Source organism: Mustela nigripes, chromosome 14 (genome assembly GCF_022355385.1).
Source record: "Mustela nigripes isolate SB6536 chromosome 14, MUSNIG.SB6536, whole genome shotgun sequence".
Taxonomy (NCBI): domain Eukaryota; kingdom Metazoa; phylum Chordata; class Mammalia; order Carnivora; family Mustelidae; genus Mustela; species Mustela nigripes.
Window position 1 is genome coordinate 91,537,412 of NC_081570.1, and position 22,548 is coordinate 91,559,959.

The 22,548-nt window shown below is 38.9% G+C and overlaps 1 protein-coding gene across 3 annotated transcripts in view; it reads left to right on the forward strand.

Moving 5' to 3' along the window:
- The window catches only part of NTNG1 (netrin G1), a 343,207-nt gene that overhangs the window by 176,128 nt on the left and 144,531 nt on the right, over window positions 1-22,548 (forward strand). For all 3 annotated transcript variants that reach the window (XM_059375576.1, XM_059375578.1, XM_059375579.1), the window contains exon 3: window positions 16,352-16,992. In XM_059375576.1, coding sequence (XP_059231559.1) covers window positions 16,352-16,992 — 641 coding nt within the window. The remainder of the gene's footprint in view (window positions 1-16,351; window positions 16,993-22,548) is intronic.

Consider the following 22,548-nt stretch of genomic DNA (forward strand, 5'->3'; position numbering starts at 1 on the left):
TTGCTTTCCCCTCCTCTGGAATTCCTCTGTTCTCCTTGATCAGTGAGCTTGGTTTGGCTGGATGTTCTTGCTGATCTTCTGGGGGAGGGGCGTGTTGTAGTGATTCTCAAATGTCTTTGCCCAAGGTGGAATTACACCGCCCTTGCCAGGGGCCTGGCTAAGTAATCTGCTTGGGTTTGCTCTCAGAAGCTTTTGTTCCCTAAATGCTTTCCGTAGAACTCTGGAGGAAGGGAATGAAAATGGCAGCCTCCCAATCTCTAGCCCAGAGGATCGGCGAACTTGGGGCCCCACTCCTCAGTGCATCCCTGTAGAAAAGCGCTCAATCAATCCCATCTCCCTGGTCTCTGGCTGCACTCCAAGCTCATCCAGCCTGTGACCAAGAATTTCTGTCTCTGGCACGCAGCCCTAGTTGGAGTCTCCAAACCCAGCAGATTCCTGCCTCCAGAGGAGGAAGGTGAGTCTCCCTGGACTTGCCACTTGTGAGGTCCCTGTTCAAAGAACAGCGGTCCAACTGTGCTACAGATCACAGTTTAAGGTAACCCTGAGCTGAGAGCTCACTCCTTGGCTCTGTCTCTGTAGCCAGCTTCCCTGCTCTACTATGTGAGAACTCTGCTACACTCAGACACCCCTGATCCTTCTGTGACCCCGCAGGACCTGAGACCACACTGTCCCCGCGAAGTCTCCACCCTCAGTTAGCCTCTGGAGTTATGTCCCTCAGTGGAGCAGACTTCTAAAAGTTCTGATTTTGTGCTCCTTTGGTCCACCACTTGCCGGGAGCCAGCCCCTCCCCCCATGGTCTATCTTCCCGTGGCTTCAGATTCACTTCTCCGCTTGTCCTACCTTTCAGAAAGTGGTCGATTTTCTGATTCTAGAATTGCTACTCTTTTTCTCTTAGATCTCCTGTTGGGTTTGTAGGTGTTCTCAATGGTTTAATAACTATCTAACTGAACTCCTGCGACCTGATGTCATCTCAGCCTGCTACTCCTCCACCATTTTGCCTCCTATAATCCTCAAATTATCTTATCCATTTTTTTTCTAACTCCCCTTTTTTATAGTGTCAACACACCAGATTGTAGAGATGCTTTTTCTCTTGCCAGAATATTTCTTTTTGAAGGCAACACTACAAATGACTCACAAACAGTCATCATTTCTTTAGATTAGCTTGGCATTTGTTTCATTTTGTTTGATATTTCTTTTGCTGAAATTGTAAAATATGATTTGGCTATCAGATATTAATAAATTAATGCATTTAAAGTTTGGCAACATTTATTTTAAATCTTATACTGTCCACCATTCACTAAGTTGTATAAATATTTTTCCTTACCCTGTAGGCTCATGAGCCATCAAATACCGTACTAAAAGAATACTGATCCTGCAGCAAGATAAAAAAGAAGGCTAGCAATAAGGACAATGTGATTTTACACTTTAATATCTAATATTAGATCCAAAGTCCAATATAAAATAATCTAATATTTAAAATTCAATATCTTCTGACTTCCCAGGTCTGAAATCACTTGAGTAGACCAGTGCAATCCATTCAGGACAAGTAAATTTTCCTCTGATATGGTCCTGAACTAATATTGAGGAAGATCTGAAATTGCTTAAAATCAATCCTCATATTGGTTCCTGTTAGTGAGAGTTAACCACAGCAGATTAATGAAATTAGAATGTGAGAAACAAAGAAGACATTCATCCAATACTTTTAGTTGTAGAGCATCCTGGCTACTAACTGAAAAGATTTAGCCAATAAATACATTTTTTTTGCATTGAAAATACCTCCTTTGTTTCTAAAATTACAGTGTAGATACTAGCAACTCACTTTCACACTTAACCCTTCTTTTCTGTTCCATTTCATTTCTTTGCATGCTGTCAACAAACACTGATCATTCTCAAAAGTGCATTACATAATTCTCTTCTCCATTTAAGCTATCTTATTTTGCTTGCTTTCATTTTCAGATTTCTCCAATGAGTGCTTTGAACCCCCTGCCCTCCTTTTGGTTTTTAGCATTCCACACTTCCTAGTAAAATGGCTCTGCCTCAATACTCCATCATAACAAGTATTTCCAAGGTCACTAACAGGTTTGGTTTTCAGGGCAAATCAAAAGATTTTTCTTGCTCTTTATCTTCTTGTGAGTATCTGCCACTATTGATCACACTTTTTTTTTTTTTCTTTCTGGCATTTTAAAGTTTCTTTTTTTTTTTTTCTTTAGGATATTGAATTGCCTTTTCATTTTCTTGGAGGTCAGATAAAATTTTTACTTCTCTCCTTGTGCACACATTCAAATATCTAGAGAGCCCTGACTTATATTTATTAACTCAAATATGGGTTGTAAGCTCCCATAAAAACAGCTCTAACTAAATGGTATTTTCGCATTTATGGACAAATATTTTGACTCTTCCTTCTTCTAGCAGAGTTGATCATAGCCTATGTGGTAGGTCCAGAAGAGGTTCCTCCAGAAAATTCCATCTTATAAGCCTGAGTTCTGGAATAACTTATTGATATTGGAGTTGAAAAATTTTTGATTACCTTTATGGAGGCACACAAAGACATTCTTGTTGCAGTTTGATTTTTTGGTATCAGATTCTTTTTCAAGTAATTTTTAAAGATCTTTTTGGTCTTTATGGCTGATCTCTCTTTGTTCTTCCCAAACATGAAAAACACAAGGTTCAGACAATTTTTCAAATTATCCTTATTACTCTGTTTCTCATTTGAGTCTTTGTTTTCACCAGCTGGTCTGCCTGTGCTTTCCATTCCCTTTCATACTCATGCTTCATAATTATCATCATCATCATCATCATTATCAAATTATTTTGGAGAGGTGCTTATTTTCCTTCCTGGGTGCCTGCCCAAAAGAGACCTCAAATGCCTATTGGCATCAATGACAAAAGTCACTTCAAATGACTTTTTGAAACGAATTTGAATTTTTTTTCAAATTTTTGAAATGACTTTTTGAAAAGTCATTTCAAATGACTAGGCTACGAAAGTAGGAAGTACCTGTGTGAGCACTCACTTGCAAAAGGTTTGTTTCCTTCATCACATCTGTTGGTTATTCAAACCAGTATTGTCTGATAGATACATAATGTATCCATACAGCTAATTTTAACCTTAATGAAGGTAAAAAGAAACAGGTAAAGTGATCTTACTAATATGCTTTATCTAACCTAATATATTCAACATAATTATCATTTTAACATGTATCACTATGAAGTTATTAATAAAATATTTTATATCCTTTTCTTTTTGTACAGTCTTTGAAATCCATCACATCTCATTTTGGACTACCTACTGGCTACATTTCAAATACTTAATAAGAACATGGGTTCATGGCTATCATATTGGAAAACATAGATGTGAACCACTAAAAAGAAGAGAGTGGGTGGAAGTGGAAGAAAATGAGTCTCTATTGCCAGCTTTATTTCAGTTTCTATGGTGTGTGTGTGTATATTTAATGTGTTGGATACTTTAATCTTTACCTGGGAGTAAGATGTAGTCTCTAATGTATACTTGAGCAAATAGGCTCAGAAAAGTTTAATAATTTCCCCAAGTTGATGCTGCTTATAAATTCAAGAGTGTGGATTCAGTCTCAGGCTTGTCCTCTTCCTATCTGGGTTTTAATTACACTGAGTTCTGAGTTGGCTGTCAGGACGGGAGGACTCTGGGTTTAGTCTACATTGACCATAGCTACTACAACAGATTTGATCCTGAGAGGAAGAGTGTTCAATAAAAGCCATCTGGGGATGTTTTATTTATTTGTTACAAAGGGCACCTTGGGACCTTGTGCAGCTACATAGTAAATAATTTTCACACTTCCAATGTACTAGATCACTTCAAAGAACTCAGTGATAAATTATCTGGTGGCACAATGGACCCTGAAAAAGGAGACTTTTATGGGATGACAAGTTGTAAGGGTCATAGATGAGAATAGCAGTGATAGTGATGGCAATGATGATGATAATAGTAATTGCTGACATGTACTGAAGTTTTACCATAGGCCAAGTACCATCTTAAGCTCTTTTACATATTAGCTTATTTAGTCCTCCAAAAAATGCTGTGAAAGTATACCCTCATTTTGTTTAAAAATTCCATTTCTTTATTTGAGAGAGAGAGAGAGAGCATGTGCATGAGTCTGCAGACTCCCCGCAGAGCACAGAGGGGCTGGATCCCAGGACCCTGAGATCAGGACCTGCACCATAGTCACCTGCTTAATCGACTGAACCACCCAGGTGTCCCACCCTTATTATTCTTATTACACGTGCTTGTCTTCACTACAAGAGAGGCTGATGCTGCTTACCAAGAGTAATTACTTGTTCTGCTTATCCAGGCTTGAAAATGACGATTCTTTGCCCAGCATTAATACCCTCATGTATTAGTAGTTTACAGCTAACAAGGCTTATCTTTAAGTTATTGCTCCTATTTTTACTGGGTTCTTTCTACTTCCTAACACTTAGCCCTGTTCACTCTTCCTCTCAAGTTCCTTACATTTGGAATTTGAACTTTACCTTCTACTCTTTTGTAGGCTACTTTAGGAAGGATAACATAGCTTGTTCATTCCTCAGGTTGCAATGTCCAGCTCTAGCATCTTGTTGAAATACAGTTGGATCCACTTAGCTCCACAGTAATATTCACAGCTTGTTGCACTGGCTCCTGAGTGTTCTATTTTGCCCTCTAGGGTCTTGGGTTTTCGTTTTATAAACCACAGTAATACCTAGGAGACTAGCTGGATGTGTAATGAAGTGGCAACAACTAAAAGAAGATTAAAAGGATAAGAAGGAAAATCAGAGAGAGATTGAGGAAGCCTATGCAGACCAGGTTTGGGGCCATGTTGATGGGAGCTTGAAGTTAGGTAGGAAGGATTTGGAGATCAGTAAGTATGCATGTGGAATATTTAGAGAGAGGTGAGGATGGAGGACTTTAAAATATTTTGTTATACACTATGAATAGCATCTCTGTGACATTTTCTTGATTTTCAGTAACATTGGAAGTCACAATAACATTTTGCAAATGGAACTTTGCAGGGATGAGGCAATAAATGAGTCCCAATCTTATTACTAGCTTCAGTCAAAAACATTATCACCACCATTTTTACTCTGTGCAGGCATTAAACGTGGTGTCACCACTGATTCTTTCTTTTCCTTTTTTCTCCACCTCCAATCAATCTAATTCCTACTGACTCTTCTATTACCTTTCTGTTCAGTTTAATCCAACTCCTTGTTTTCACAAAGACATTATTAAAGCTTCCTCCTAGCTTCCTTCCTTACCTCCAGTCTATAGCCCTTTCATTATATCCCGCACTGCAGTTGTGGTGACATTCCACTCTTTCTGAAGATGTCTCTGTCCCTATCCTAGACTTTAATGGAAATAGACTCACCAGGCCATAAGTCAATTCTAGACCCTTTCCAGCTCCACATTGAATCTCTTGACCTGTAAGTGAGATCTGAACTAGTGTTGGAGATTTGGGCAGTACTCCTCTAAATAAAAAGAAAAATGAAAGATCATGCTTTCTGTTTACCTGATGTCCCAGAAGTGGGTCATACAGCAGATAGTTGAATTAGAAAATATATAATTGCTTCTTTGATTTTGAGAATGTTCTTATTTTGTTAAACAGAAAAGCTAGTTACAGAAACAGCTTATAACATATAAACATTCATTTATATGCTCCTCCTATATTGACTATCTACTGCATGCCAGGAATTGTGTTGGATACAAAGAAAAGTAAGGTGTGTCTGGAATTATTTGTGTACATGCTCTGAGAATTCTAACTCTTGTTTTTTTATTCTTCTTCATGACTTGATTGAGATAACTCCTAATATTGCACTCAACTTGAACCTTTTGTTTTCTCTAGAAGGGAATCTAGAAAACTAATGAAGAAAGCAAACTGTGTATGGGTCACTTGCTCTAAAGACCACCAATGAATTTTTCTTCTCCAGTTAATCAAACACAAAATCTCCCACTCAGTTTTTAGCGCTCTCTAAAATCAACTTCACCTTGTATATTTAAATTTCTCTCCTACCACCTTGCAGCCTCCCAAACATTAGGTTTGTCTTCATCTTTATAGACAAACTTACATGATTTATCTTGAATAGATTCCATGACATTTCTGGACTTCAGTTTCCTCATCTGTAGAATTAGAATACCACCTGCCTTATAGGTAATGATGAGGATTAAATGAGAGGACAATGATAAAGCCTGTCTGACAATTCTTAAACATGAAAGTTGTTCAATGATTATTGATCCCTTCTCCATACCAAAAACAGAATGTCTCCCTCACCAATGCAAATCTGAGACATCTTTGAAAACTGAAACTCTGCCTGCTCTAATTCTTCATCATGACTTTCTGGCTTTTGTACTTCTTTTTAACAACACATTTTTACATGTATTATCTTCATATTAGAATATTATTAGCTGCTATTTCATTCCTATATAACCTACATAAAATAGCCCCCTAAAATACATTGTCTTATTTTCAAACTGATACATCCCTCTCAATTTTATCTTGCCTCTACATTATAGCTGATAAGAATCAAACTTATTATAAACTAATCTATAAGATCTAGCATAATGCTTGGCACATGATAGCTGCTTGTTGTTTTTGTCATTTAATTTATTTTGGCTCTGGGAGGCTAACAGTCACTTCCACATTACAAATAAATGAAGATTATATTTATTGTTGATAATACCCAAGAGTTGTTATCAATATAATAAATATTAGTATGTTATTATACATATACACTCATACACACCCCCTCAGGTGTGAACTTGGATAAGAAAATTTAGAAAAACTTTGTTTCAAGGTTGGAAATGCTGAGAAAAGAACATCTGAGGAGAGAAAAAGGAAGGAAATCAGTTGAAAAGAAGAAATAGAAAGGAAGAAAAAGAGTTGTTTTAGTTCAGTGAGCCCCAAAATAACACTAATTATGGTCCAGACCATGCCCAAGTTTTATGAGCCTGGAGTGTATACAGTTCTGGGGGTCCTCTTTTAAAAAGAGAAATGGCAAAACTTCAAACACAAAATTAGGTAGCGGGCCTAAGAAGCACCATGTGGCTCTGAGGCGTAAGCTTCATTAGCTTCCTAATGAATCAGCCTCTGGAACTAGGTAGGATTTTTTAGGACCTCTGTGAGTAGGAAAGCCACTTAAGCTGCAGCACAATAAATGGACACCACTTCCTTCTTTCCCAACAGACTTGTTCTTCACCCATTTCCACTCACCACATCTTACATTTTTCCAAGGGTTTGTACCATAAGGCACTTCTATGACCAGGCATTGTAAAAATTATAACCTCTCCATTCATGGCTTCTTCCCTCCATTTTTATTTCATTCTCCATAATTGCCCGAGAACAAATCAAACCCTTGATGTTCAGCTACAACTATAAACTCAGAAGGATGCTGTGGGTTGGGGAAGTGAGCTAAGGTAGGATGAGGAAAAGAGATCTTCAGCCTAAAGCCATCAGCTGTGGCTGATGGAGAAAAATAGGATAAAATGAACACCAGGAAAGGACTGGGACATAATTGTAGTCATGCCATTTGTCTATGTCCTCCAACCTCACCAGAAGTCCCCATACACACACAGGCAGTCGTGCTGGGAGTTGGACTTCTTGGTTTTTGTTTGGTTTTATTTTGATTTACCCAGTATATGACATTATACCAATTCATGGATGCCAGATGGTTCTTTGAGCTTGGTGATCTGTTTGACCCCCCAGTCACCAGCCTATGGGCACTTCCCTCCCATCTTACTCCATTCTGTCAAACCTACTTAATTTAACCTATTTTCTCCTGTATTCCTGCTTTCTTTATTTTTCTTATATTCATAAATTTTTGTTACATCCTTATTATGTGGTGGTTCTTCTCCTCACAGAACTCTGGTTCAGGGAAAACTAAACAATTGAAATTTAATATGATGAATTGCATGATAATGCATATGGTCCACTGTATGGTACATATAAGTATGCATGGGTTGGTGTGATTGATTCACAAAGTGTGAATATGAGTGAGTAAAAAGAAAAAAGTACAGAGGCCAGACCTTGAAGGACCTTACAAGCTAGGCTAAGGAATTTGTATTCCTCAAGGTGATGTGAAACCCATTAAAAAGACTTAAGAAGGGTGCATGATACAGTCAGATTTGGATTTTAGAAAGTCCATGGCAGAAGCTATAAAAAGAATAGATTGCAAAGGATAGTATAAAATGGAAAGAGTTCATTTAAGAAGATGTTACAGTAATTCAGGAGAAAAAAAAATTTTTTTAATATTTAAAACATTAAAAAACTAAAAACATTGGCAGTGTGAACACAGCTGTGGTGACGGGTTGTATCTAGAGAACTTACTTGGCCAGTAAACCGGTTGAGGAAAAAGAAGAAAAAAAGATCATTCCCAAGTTTCCTGCTTAGGACATGGAAGAATTTGATGTCATTCTCAGAATCAATAAAGAAGGAGGGGCATTTCTAGTACTAACTAGTAATCACTGAGCGCTGAGTGCATGCCAAGGAGATGCTAAACACTTAAAATACATTATGTGATTTTTTTCTCAAGTTAATATCATGAGGTACATATTATTATATTGAATTTAAAGAAGAAGAAATCAAGGCTCTAAAAAGTCAATTCACTTGTCCAAAATTACATAATAGCTAAGTGGTAGAGCTGGAATTCAAACCTAAGCAGACCTAACCCAGAGCCATGGCTCTTAGAAACGTTACAACAGTGTTTAGCAAATGTGGTCCAGAGGCTATCTGCATCAGATTAATCCAGGATAATTGTCAAATTAGGCTCCTGGGTCCGGCCCAGTCTATTAAAGTGGCAATCCTGATGGGTGGAGACAGGACTCACCAGGTATTTCTCATGTACTTTAACATTTATATAACTACAACAGTACATACTATATATTACAACTTGGTAGAAGGAGGATGGCAAATTTTCTTTTCGTATGGATATTTTAGTATATGGGGCACGCCACCCAGATTGCCATAGGGGTGGAGTGCAGCAAATATTTTCAGGCTGGAATTTGACGCTGGGATGGTTTAAATCACAATTCTCAGTGTTGGTAAAGCTAGTTTTGCTGCAACCTCTCCAAGGTGGTTTGGATGAAGTATCATATTCAGGAAAGGTAGTGGAATGAAATAAATTGTCACTGAGCTGAGCTGTCCCCCAGATCCCCACTCCTTTTCTTGTTCAGTGGTTTTGACACATACCTCCAAATTTGCCCGAAGCATGAAATGTTTTTGCGTGTTTTCCTAAAAAATGCTTGCAAATACTTTTTGCATTTTATTCCATAAAATTTTTTTAATATATGATTAATTTTGTAGCAAGGGTGAAACAGACACTCCAGGAAGTCACACTGTGTTGTTGGTGACTCTATTTATCCTCAAGAACACACAGTGCTCTCTCTAGGAGCATGTCATCAATTGGAGGATCATGTGATTATCGCCAGATAGATCTAGTCTCCATTCGCAAATTGCAAACCTTTTCTTGTAGAATTTCCATGTTCTTCACAATGTTTTTAACATGGTAGGCAGCCGCTAAACAGCTAATGAATGTGGAAGGGAGGAGTTTGAAAGAAATAAGGTGTATGAGAAATCAGAATAGACTTACCAGAAACCAGTCATTTTTGAAAAGTGCCACATTAGGAAGTTCTCTTCATACCTCTCACGGTTAAGTGATCACTTCAACAGAAGATGCTTTGGTCTTCCTAAACTCTCCTACAGAAAAGCTGGAGGCTTTCAGAAAATGGACTTCAAGTGGTTCTTGGACTTGTTTTCCCGTTCGAAAGAGGAAGGAACCAGTTATTGAGAATCAAGTCAGAACTTTCAGGATCCAAAATGCTCAAACCAATTTTCACAGTACACGATAATGTCAGACTCAGAACAATCCCATCTTCGTGATATTTTAACTCCCCTTAAGTTACTTTAACTTAAAATGCTGACCGTCCCACTTCAGCTTTGTGTTACTAACATCTAAGTGTCTGTTTCAAGTTTATCAAAAGGCAAAACACAGTAATTTTAAGTAATTTTTTTTTAAGACAGAAGATTTTAAAAAGCAATTTCCCTACCTATTATAAACGTGTCACCTCACTATAGTGTTTTTCTGCAGACATTCACTATCTAACTTGATGCCATTACTATTTATTTCTTTTCCAGTCCATGCAAAGTAATGATTTGGCCTGCTATATAGGAATCCGTTTTTGTGGCTCCTATGGCCTGAGAATGTATTTGGTTCCTTCTTAGAAACTTGGTCATCTTGATCTGTGTAGCCTTCACCATTTTGAAAATCCTGACCATAATCCTCTGTGGGAATCCAGACAGGTGTCTATTATGGCCCATAATCTGCAATATGGCCTATAGTATTCTTGTTGCAGAAAGGTTAAGCCCTCCCGTCTTTATTCCTGAGTAAAAAAGTCCACATGGTGTTAGTATCCTCAGGGAGCAGACTGAAACAAGCACCAGCTTCAATCAGGCCTTAAGTCTGTGTCTATGCCAGAAAGAAATCTTTGCGATGAGCAAGGGGCTCCATTAGAAAACAGAACTGTTGGTTTTTAGCTCAGGAGTTACAAAAACAAAACTCTTTATCCTCTATTATGTTTAGAGTGGCCATATTTCCCGAAGCAAAATTTGGCCCTCATGCTCTGGCAAATATAAAGGTACATTTGTCGCAGCACTTTCAGAATGTCTAAAGTTGGGACAGTCCCATAATATTCAAGGCTTTATTGTTATTGTGTGTATACCCCACACTGGGACCCAACATGCCAATTAATGGGGCGGGTTATAAGTGAGATTGCGCTGTAATTGGTAGAGTTTACTGCCCTTGATGTACAAAGAGATAACAAACAACTGGAAACATGCTGCCTTGTGGATTTACCTGAGAACAGGAAGAGTTTATCCCCATAGCTGTGTGTCATCAAGGACTGTCGGTACTGGGGGTGCTGACAATTACCTTTCAGATTTCTGGAGAAGGTATCCACCATCTTGAATTATACATACCTATGGTCCTGATTTCTCTTGTTCCTTCTATCGCCAGCAACAAAGCTGTAAGACCTAGAAGGGGCACCTCAGCCTCAGTGATGAGATTCAGCTCTTAGATTCAGAATAGTCTGAGATCCTTCAGAAGAGTCATAAAAGGAGGGACTTCCTGTCTTACAGCCAGGCAAGAACCCAGTTCCAAAAAGGGATTGGGAGCAGGGGTTCTTAACCACCAAAAATTAGACCAATGAAAGAGAAGAAAAGGAAACCATCTCCTCAGTCCTCAAGATGATAGCCTAGCGCAGCAGTTAAAACACAGTGCCCGTGGTTCATCTATCTGAGAGATGAGCAGTAGACTATACTGCCCGTTCCTTTACCCTTTTATAGCCTTGCACTGGCAAAGACAGTGATACCTATTGCAAAGTCACAGTGGAAACAGGTTGGAAGAGCTATCCCAGGATACTGTTTCTGCTCCCTTTACCTTTGATTTTATTTATTTATTTGACAGAGAGAAATCACAAGTAGATGGAGAGGCAGGCAGAGAGAGAGGAAGGGAAGCAGGCTCCCTGCTGAGCAGAGAGCCCGATGCGGGACTCAATCCCAGGACCCTGAGATCATGACCTGAGCCGAAGGCAGTGGCTTAACCCACTGAGCCACCCAGGCGCCCCTCTTTTTTTTTTTTTTAAATGTCACTTAGTGATCAAACAAGCAAGGACGCGCCAGATGCAAATGGGTGTGAGGCAGCGCCACCTCACTGTTTTTCACGATCACTGTAAGTGTTAACGCAAATGCTTCTCACCACGACTTGTAAGTACATGCCTGCTTGACATGTAACATACAGTTCAGTGGCAGACCTCTTAGGAGAATTTCCAACTGTCATTCCCAATAGTCTGCCAAAAAGGTAAAAAGCTTGGAAGGGGAAGTTCCAAATGGTAGGAACCACAAGTTTTATGTTAGTACTGCTTATGTAGGGCTTTCTTTTTTAACTCTGAAAAGTCTAGCAGATCTCATTTGAAAGGATATGCTTGTCAAAGTATCTCTTGCCAGAAGGAAGGTAATTCTATCAATAGACACCATAAAAATACATCTCAAATTTTTATTTATCCTTTTAAGTTCTGAAAGCACATTAAGGAAGAATAACATTCCACGTTGATTACAAAGTGCTAATTAATAACTAACTTCAGTTCTCCCAGAGGTAAAATATTAACATTGTTTTTTAATGAAATTAAGCATCACAATCTTCATCTTCTAATTGTTATAAAAACATTTAGCAGCAATATCTGTTTAATTATTTAGGCATCTCTTAATGGTGTAAATATTATCAGCACAGTCATAAATATTTTCTGCTTTGTCCATAGACAATCAGTTAAGGACTGTTGCTTGTAGGACTTAAATTAAGATCTATTTAAAGCTGCCTGCTGGCCACAAAATAATTACTTACACTTGCTAATGCCTGAATCTGTTAGATTTAGCTTCAAGAAGAGTTCTTTGCTTTCACAAGTAGGGGAAAGTTATTTTTCTTATAGAAATTTCATTGTTAATGGTATTAGGGAGGATTAGGGTGGGGTTGAAGTTGTTGAAAATTTAATTAATCTAATCCCTTTAACAGCAATTGTTTTCATATTGATGATTCTCTGTAACAACAGTATTACAGATCACACCCATATGAAATATTTACACAAAATATTTTAGCATGTAATCTCTCCTCCAGCTTTCTTTTTTAGAACAGTAAGGTTTTCAGCTCGATCTTCAGCTTTCTCTTTTTTTCTCAATCTCTTACTACAAATGCAGGCTTTTTTCTTAGGGGACCAAAATGAAATTTTTTTTTTTCTCCCTCCTAATTTTCTGTCAGTATCATCATCTCTCAGTAAGTTATGTTAATGATCATCAAATCATGACTCTTCTACAAAAGTATGAGGGCTATGAAATAAAAATGGTTCAATTGATTTTGGGGGCGGGGACAGGGGGAATCTACAGCCATTTGGTATAGATTCTCATTAGAAATGATTTGTTTACTCATCCATTTCAATAAATTGCTATGCTGCTGAAATTATCACTAAGAGTAGAGTCAGATGAAGGACAAAACTGTCATTCTGGTCAAACTCTGATCATCTCCGGTGTAAACTGGGAATTGTTCTTAATCTGCTCAGATGTCACATTATCCAAAAGAGACTTTCTCTGACCTCCCAATATAAAATTACAGTCAGTATCTCTCCTCCAACACCATTCTCCCCTTTAATTGGTTTTATTTTTCTCCAGAGCGATTACCTCCCAGTAGCATTATGGGACACGATGTATTTGTTTCTTTAGTGTATCTCCCCCAACTAAAATGGAAGTTCTGCTGAAAGCCAAGACTGGGATTTGTTTAGGACTGCATCTTGAAAGTCAAGACAAGGGCCTTAAATATAGTAGTATAGTGGGCAATCAATAAATAATTATTGCATGCATGAAACTTTTTTCTCATTTTTCAGGTGCCTAAAGCACAAAATCAGTGCAAAGCAATAAAATTGTCTCCTTGTCCTGGCATGCATTTTGATGGCTGACAATTTGATGTAAATGGAAGCATTTATCCTGAGCTGGCTGTCCTGCTGAGCCCCAGTGGAAGGGTGTCCTTGGGGAACAAAAGCAGAGGAGTGCTTTGTATGGCCATGTCTTCATTATAGGGCTAAAACTTTGAGTTGTGCAGTGCTATCTGGCATCCACACGTAATACAAAGAGTAATACAAAGCAGAGTATCTCAAAGGATGTTTTCCAGAGCACCACTTCTAGGGCATAGAAAGAGGGGTTACTAAAGCGAAAAGGAGCTCTATGGCCAATTAAAGGTTCTGAAACTAGGTATTACGTGAAGCTAAGGAAGATTCATAACTTCAGGATATCTCAAATGTATGATAATGTTCATTTGGACTCTAAAACTCGTAGACTCTTCCTTTCTGCTACCAATCTGGTTTCTAAGACCGGGTTCCATCACAAGTAACACCATTGACTTGAGAACTGAAAAAGGTCAGGGCAGGGGCAGGACACATGGGTCTTGGCTCAGTCCCTTACTCACCTTTTTATGTGAACATGGGCAACTCAGAGAACACTTCTCTATGCCTCAGTTTTCTCTTCTGTAAAGTAGAAGAAGAAAGGATTACCTGGGATAATGTATATAAATGGTCTGACCCATAAGTTCTAAATAATGATAGTTATTGTCAACACATTTTACCAAATGTAACAACGAATGCTTTTTAGGTAGATATCTTCAAGTCTATTTCCTAAGACATAAAACCATATATGGGTTTGCTAGGATCCATCCATACCCAGAATCAGCCTGCTATGTCTCCCTCTCAGTCTCAGTACCCTATCCCCCTTTGAGAAAATCTGCACATCGATGGTGAAGTCCAAGAAATGCCATCTTCCAACATAACTTAATACAAATGTCTAATAACTCACCCTGGTGTATCCTGCAGAGCTGATTTCCTGTGTTTTGATGCCCTTGACCTCAGATGAAGATGCTTTTGTCAGGAGGAAGGTGGTTGCATCCAAGTTAATGATTGTGCAGATGGCAACATGCTGGTCGATTTTGAAGTGACCATATTTTTTCAGTAAATTTCAACTGAAGGTGTGATTTGTGCAAATCTGACCCCTTCCAGTAAAATGTGCATTTACATATATTTAGAATTTATAAATCTTGACAGATTCCACAATATTTATAGCCCTCCATAAAAAGCCTTTGCCAGTTTTCAGAGCTTTGCATTTGGCTCTCTGGTATGCTTAAGAGAGCTTAAATAATAATAAATTTGGTGATATATTCCACCTGGAACAGAAACTTATTTTCCCCCCTTGGCTTGTTTTGAAGGGGATACTATTAATAGTGCCACAGACGCTGGGATCAGGAATAGGGAATTGAAATTCGAGAGAGAAGTACAGAAACATTTCCATTATCACTGACGCCTTGAATGTATTTTTAAAACAGTTCTGTTCCTCAAATAATGTACCTTCTCTCCTTTCTCCTACCCCATCTCAATTATACTTAAGTCCCCCAAACCTGTTGCCAGCTTTAGGATTCAGTTGCACTAATGGGGAAAAAAAGAGTGAAAGTATTAGCTGACATAGAAATTGCCTCTAGAGAGGCCAAAGCAATTCTCCAGTGTTCATCTCACATTTCATGGGAGTCAGCTGGTAACTGAGCGTCGAGGTCTAAAGTGTAAATTCATTATTTGAGACCCAGCTCATGCATCCTGCAGGTATGATGAAAAGCTCTCAGTTCATGAAAAAGAAAAAAAAAAGTCTAATTGTAATTACAAGAGAAAGCCTAAGGACAATGTCAGAGGGTCGATTCTTTCACCCATCCATGCTTATAATTACCCAGTAGAGGATTAGGGAGAAATGCCTGAATAGTTGACTCCAAATGATACCATTTATTTTCTTAAACACAAAATAAACAAGAATCAGGGAGCCAGCTGTTTGCCGTGGAATCATCTGATGAAAACTGAAAGCAGCCATTAAGTGTAGCATAAGTGGTGTTATAACTTGTTGTGATTCAAGATTTATTTCCAGCTTCTTGTTTGAGTGGAGGGTGAAGGAGACAGCCTTTGTCAGGGCGAAGTAATAGTAACAGCTAACATCCCTGGACAGCGGACTCTGGGCCGGCACAGAGTAACACATTAAGTGGCTGTGACGCATATTTCTCATTAAGTACTGGATTTTCCTGTCCTCATAACTTGGAGCTTGTTCCTGCCCCAAGTCTTTCCTATGCAATCCTCTTGCCTCTAGCTAAAAGGATGGCAGATGTTTGGACCAAGCCCCAGAGCCCATAGTATACCACATTTTAATGATTTGTGGTGAACAAAGTAAATGCTTTAAGAACAGACTTTATGAAACAGGGGCCTGGTTAAGTATGATGGATTTGAGGCAAACCAAGAAGAAGCTGAATGTTATATGGGGGTATTGTTGCCCAAACAGGGCATAGGTATCTACAGTTCATTGCTAATTCTAAAGGTTTGCTCGAAAAATGACTTTTTAAAGAATTGTGCTCTTGAGGAACGTCCTTGAGGCATGGAGGGATTTCCTTGATTTTCTAACGCATCTTTCTGAGAGGACGCTGAGGTGTTGAGCTGTTAGATAGTTGCTCAGTGTCTTTGTGCTTCTGGGGCCACATTATGGGTCTAACACATATGGGATAAATAAACTGTTTTTATTTCTTAAAGCCCATGGAAGGAAACCAGACACAAAAATTACCATATTGCCTCATTTTTTTTTCAAAGCTTTTAAAGAGGAGAATCCAGTGAAGGCAAATAAAAATGATTATTGCAAACAGGGTCCCACCCTTTCCTTCCTTCCTAGCCTTTTACTCAGCAACAGCAATGGCAAGAGTTGTGTCAAACCAGTGTTTTGATGCACCCTCTTCTGTTCTTCTTCCATAGGGCAACCCCTACATGTGCAATAATGAGTGTGATGCAAGCACCCCAGAGCTGGCGCACCCCCCTGAGCTGATGTTTGATTTTGAAGGAAGACATCCCTCCACGTTTTGGCAGTCTGCTACTTGGAAGGAATATCCCAAGCCTCTTCAGGTTAACATCACTCTGTCTTGGAGCAAAACCATTGAGCTCACAGACAATATAGTTATTACCTTTGAATCGGGGCGTCCTGACCAAATGATCCTGGAGAAATCTCTCGATTATGGACGAACATGGCAACCCTACCAGTATTACGCCACAGACTGCTTAGACGCTTTTCACATGGATCCCAAATCTGTGAAGGATTTATCACAGCGTACAGTCTTAGAAATCATTTGCACTGAAGAGTACTCTACGGGATATATGACAAATAGCAAAATAATCCACTTTGAAATCAAAGACAGGTTTGCATTTTTTGCTGGACCGTGGCTACGCAATATGGCTTCTCTCTACGGACAGCTGGATACAACCAAGAAACTCAGAGATTTCTTTACAGTCACAGACCTGAGGATAAGGCTTTTGAGACCAGCGGTTGGGGAAATATTTGTAGATGAGCTACACTTGGCACGCTACTTTTATGCGATCTCAGACATAAAGGTGCACGGAAGGTAAGAAAACATCTGTCTGACTGGAATGAGAATGGTGGTTCAAAGAAACTGCCAGTATGTTAGTCCCACAGGTTAGAGAGACATGAGCCATTTTCTACTACAACATTTCCTCAGGAACACAGTCTAGAGCTAGGTCTGGAGAAATTTGAGACCCGTCTTACTCAGCAGTAATTTGTGATCCCAGACTCACTGTCACTGAACCTGAACCTGGCAGAATTTCTTAGAATTTAAACAGAAGGGGAGGGAAAAAAAAAAAAAGTAGCATCTTATTTGAGTCCAAGGAGCTCCCGAGATCAGGGGGTGGCTCAAATCGTTAAGGCAGTGAAGCCAGGGGGAACAAAGTCAGCTGCTCTTTAAAAGATAACAAAAAACAAGAATACATCTTTCCATTATTTTCAAATGCCAGATAGGATTTCCACATGGTATCTCTCTCTGTTTACATTTCATTGCATTGCACAAAGCATAGTTTCTGAACTGTGAGTTATATCCCTTTAAATTTATTAAATCGGAACCAAAAGCGCTTAGGAAGCACAATGCATTTGTCAAAAAGGAGTGAACTCTGCTTTTCGGGGTTTTCATGGTTATTGCCTTAAAAAGATATGCTGCCACTTAAATATGGACCTGAGGGAGGCTCCCTTCATTTTGGGGGTCAAATACAGATGGACCAGAGTTTAAAACCATTAGCGGTCACCCTCAGGCATATCTTTGGTTTTGATAATACATCAGAGACACACTGGAGCAAGTTTCCAAGAATTTTGAGGATGCTTTTTAATGAAAAACTCAGGTAATAAGAACCAGGACCTCTAAGGTAGAGCTGTTCAACCAGATTTCTTAACTGTGGTATGGTTGGTAACCAAATAACCAATTGACAGTAGTTGAAGCATGAAGTCATTGGTTGAGAAAACCAAAAATCAGTGAGGTATACAGCAAAATTAAAAAAAAAAAAAAAGAGAGAGAGAGAGAGAAAGCAAAGCAATAATCATTCTAAAAATGCTGAGAGAGCTTCAAGTCAGAATAGATGAAGTTAAGAATATAAATGGCCCATAAATCATATAGGTCTGATTAGGCAATCCTAAAATTTAAACAAATACAGCAGGCTCCATTAAGTGAATTGGCATCCAACATTCCTTAAGATAGCCTAGTCCTCAGAAACCGGAGAAGTGTTGAGACTCCCTGGTCTTTCTGAGAGTTCACTCAACCTATCTTTTTGATAATAATATTGTATCTGTACAGTAGAAGGAAGAAGAGGCCACTGATGTTAAGGTGAAAGTCGTAACAGGCACACAGAATGGAGTGGTGGACATGTCCTCAATGTGGTAGTAGAGGTTTCAGATTCTGAACTGTGGGAAGCAGCAGGAACTGGATGGATGTTCCTCCCGGGAGAGTCAGGAGTCTTTAGCAAAGGAGCCTCTTTAAAAACCGCTAACTAAGATCTTGGTGACATATGATGAAGATTTCTTGAAAGCAGAATAGTATTTCTGCAAGGAGTAGGCACTGCTACAGCACTGAACTTGGAGGTTGCAGGGTGTAGAGGAAGGCCTACGGATCAGCAGGGCACAACCAGAGGACAATCTGGGACTGGGGCCTGAAATATGAATTGGCTATTTATAGTAAAATGTAGCCATTATACTCCTAAATATTTTTGTAAGTGATCATCAGTTTCCAGTTCTTCTTCTTGGGGACTACAATATATAAAAATAATGGATGTTGATATTGTTAACCATAGCATTCTATAACAAATTAACAAGTATTCAGTTCACTTACAAGAATAAGTGTCAAAATTCATAAGCTGAGGTTTGAATTTGAATCCTAGTGTGATCTTCACTGTTAGATAAAATCATCTAATTCAGTTTTCCTGCAGTTTGAGACGTTTATATCCAAGCCAAAATCCTTAAAGTCCAACTTCTGCAAACACTGTCTCATCTTCCACTGGTAAAGAAGTCAGTTGTGTGAAGCTTTTGGTTAGGAAGTAAACATTGTTGGAGTTATTTGTGTTCCTGAACATTCTTTTTTTTTTTTTTTTAAAGATTTTATTTGTTTATTTGACAGACAGAGATCACAAGTAGGCTAAGAGGTAGGCAGAGAGAGAGGAGGAAGCAGTCTCCCTGAGCAGGGAGCCAGATGCAATGCAATGCGGGGCTTAATCCCAGGACCCTGGGATCATGACCTGAGCCGAAGACAGAGGCTTTAACCCACTGAGCCACCCAGGTGCCCCTGCACATTCATTTTTGTTTCCTCTGATTATTTAAAAAAGACGGTATAAATATGCTTTAAAGTGACAGGAATTTTTATGCTTTCTCTATGGGGGTCAAAGATACTATCCCTTAAAAGTGGCATGTTAGAAAAGTAGACTGCCACCAGATTTACCACTTTTCTTTTATCTATGATCCTGCTAGTACCCTCCAACTGCATCTGATGGGCTCTGGGGAAGTTGCAGGAGACATCCTCCCTTCTCTGGGACTCACCTCTACCGTCTTTTCCTGAAGCAGCTGGGCAAGAGGGAAAGGTCCAGTAGAGGTGAGCTCCTTCCATAAGGGCCCCCTCTGTCACCTCTAAACTCTGTCCAAATTCCTCAGGGCAAAACTGATGCTGGTGTGTACCATGCTAGGCACCAGATGGCTGGGGTATTTTTATCTTAGGGGTGAGACTAAGGAAGCAAGGCCTGACGGCTCAGGCGTATCTCCAGCTTTTAAGTTATATAAGGGAAATGGAGGCCGTAAAGAGAGCGGTTGAGCAGCCCCTGGTGCATGAGCCTTTCAGTACAGAAGCTCATCTGTACATTTTACCCTTGAAAACTTCAGTAGGATTAGTGGTCTAGGTCATCTGTTTCATAGATAGCAAATCATCTGTAGAAAGATTGAATATTAATTGATGATACCCAAAGGAAGGTTCTAAGGGTTCCTTTTCAAAGACGTCATCAATAGAAACTTTCCAAAATGTAACAGGCCTTTGTCTCCTTCAACCCTCCCTGAAATGACTGCAGCATTTAACACGCCAGTATATGAATATATCTGATCATTATAAGGATACTTTTTGACTTTTTACTCTACTACTACCCACACTGTAATGTGGGAATTGGTGTGAATTATTTGGGCAAAGCGGGCAGATATCCATAAAAGATATAATACAAACAATACAAGATTTTTCAGCTATGAAACAAACACAGGTAGAGAATCTTTGAATTGACAATGAATTCCAATTCTCAGCTTCTCATGCACGTGTGCACACGGCCTTTGTGTTTCATACTGGTTACTATTTGGTGTAAAAGTAATGTTTTGATCGTTATTAGAAAAATGTAGCATTTATGTTCCTTTTAGCATGCCACGCATCACATACCTATTTACTGGTGACAAAAACTATAATCCCATCATAAAAATTTTATGCCTCTTTGGCTGCATACTTATTTTGCTTCCATTTACTCCCTCTCATTGTGTATTTATTAAGATAATGGAGGGAAAAGAGGAAACATGGCTGTTGGCAATCTCAGCGACTCCATAGTACTTACATTGTTCAATAAACCTAATAATCTTCATGGACTAATTCTGACTTATGGTTGTCCTACTTCAGTAAATCAGGGTGATTTTCTCTAGTGAATAATAGACGAGTGCAGTGTGCCAGTACCTTAATTAAAGAGTGGTTCTCTTAGTCTTGATCTCATTTTAATTTACAGGGTAATACTACAATAATATCACTAATGGAAGGTACATTAAAGGGCATCAAGTAGCATTAACTGTATTAAATTATGGTACTTGTGTTAATTAACTGTTGAAGCAAGATGGTTCTAATGGCCAAAAAGGTCGTCTAATGCATAAATAAAATCTACCCAGATGAGAGGTGAGAGGAGAATGAAGAGTAGATAGTTGTTCTGAACATCTTTTTATACAGACAGGGAGTTCCATTCATAGGCTGTTAAATATAGATAATGTCCAAAATGTTTTCTTAGTTACACAATTAGAAATTTTGATTTTTAAATATTTTGTTTCCTTCTAAGCTTTCCATAATTAAATTAGTGGAAAAGTTGAACACTATCTTTGTCAGATGCATAGGTTTTGTAATCTATTAACTCAGCATTGTTTATTGTTTCTTTGAGATGAACAGTTTCAAGAAAGCAATGTGACTTATTATAATAATTGTTAAATCTGAAAGACAAGCGAACATTTGACAATGTGCTCATTTATCTGTAAGATGTGCTACCAGCAATGTATCAGGCTACTGATTTCAGACATAAGATACTAGAAAATCTTTTTCAGCCTCAAAAACTTTAGGATGGAATTGTCAGAACTTTTCTCAGTGACCTAGAAAACTCTAACCCACATCTCCATTACTTGCCTCATTACACAATATTTCTGAACATAACTATCAATAATTTTTTTCATAATTTTTATCATAATTTTTTTTCTCTGTGGTGTTTATTCATTTCTTACAACCCTTGCTGTGCCAGCCCAACCACCTCACAGGTAGTTAGCTGTTAGACCAAGCACCTCACCGGTAGTTAGCTGTCCCTTCCTGTTTACAGAATTGATTTTGTCTTCTGTGCCCCATTGTTTTTCTCCAAGATAAACAAGATAAGCTGGGATGGATGCTGGCTTAGATAGTAGGTATATAGAGATGCACAAGGCATACATAGCCAATGCTCTCAAGGAGCTGAAACCAGAATGGGCACAGACATGGGGAGGTTAGGAAAGCAAGTTGGGTCCAGTGCTTTTGCCACACGAATATGATGACAGGGAAGGCTCTACTAATATAATCTGCAAAGCCTAGGAAAAACTTTGATGAGGACATCACATTTGCATGGCAACTTGAAATCAGTGCTATGGAATGCCAAGTAGCCAGGGTGGAATGGCTGTTTTAGGTGACCAGTTATGCTTAAGAACAGCACAGCCTGTTAAGGAAATCCAGATAGTTGAGAACCGGCCTGAGTGGACAAATCCTGGGGAAGCCCTTCCATCTTCTCTCTGTGGATCTTCAGCGTCTCCAAGAAGCAGTGAAGGATTCTGGCATCTTGGCTTCTGAGCTCCCCATGTGCTAGGAAATCTAAAATGATGTGGATTCTCATAGAGCAATGAAGTGCAAGTGAGAAACATGGAAAAGCAATGGTACTAGAGGGTATTTCAGTGCGGCTGTAGTTAGTGAGGAACTGCATAAGACAAGGACAGCAGCCACGTGGCTCAGCAGGAGAGCAGCTGTAACTCCAAGTCCTGATGCCCAAATGGGGAATCCAGAAAATCTCTCTAAATCCTACAAAAGTCATCATCACATAAGGGTTTGATAGAGCTATGTACAAAGTCAATAGGACTTGGTGACCAATCAGATTTTGAATAAAGAAGGGCTGAAGGAAATACTTTGGTAGGAATCCCAATGATGAGTCCAGTCAAGGATTTAAAAGTACTGCTCTGCTGTTGCAGGGAGACATTTGAGATAGAATTTTAAGTTTGAAAATTACCACCTTCCTTGTGATGGTTGAAGTTCAGGGAATGGAGGACAATGATATAATAGGGTGTCTTCCCTTGTAATTATAAATAACTATGGTCACTTATAGAACATTTACAGGACTCT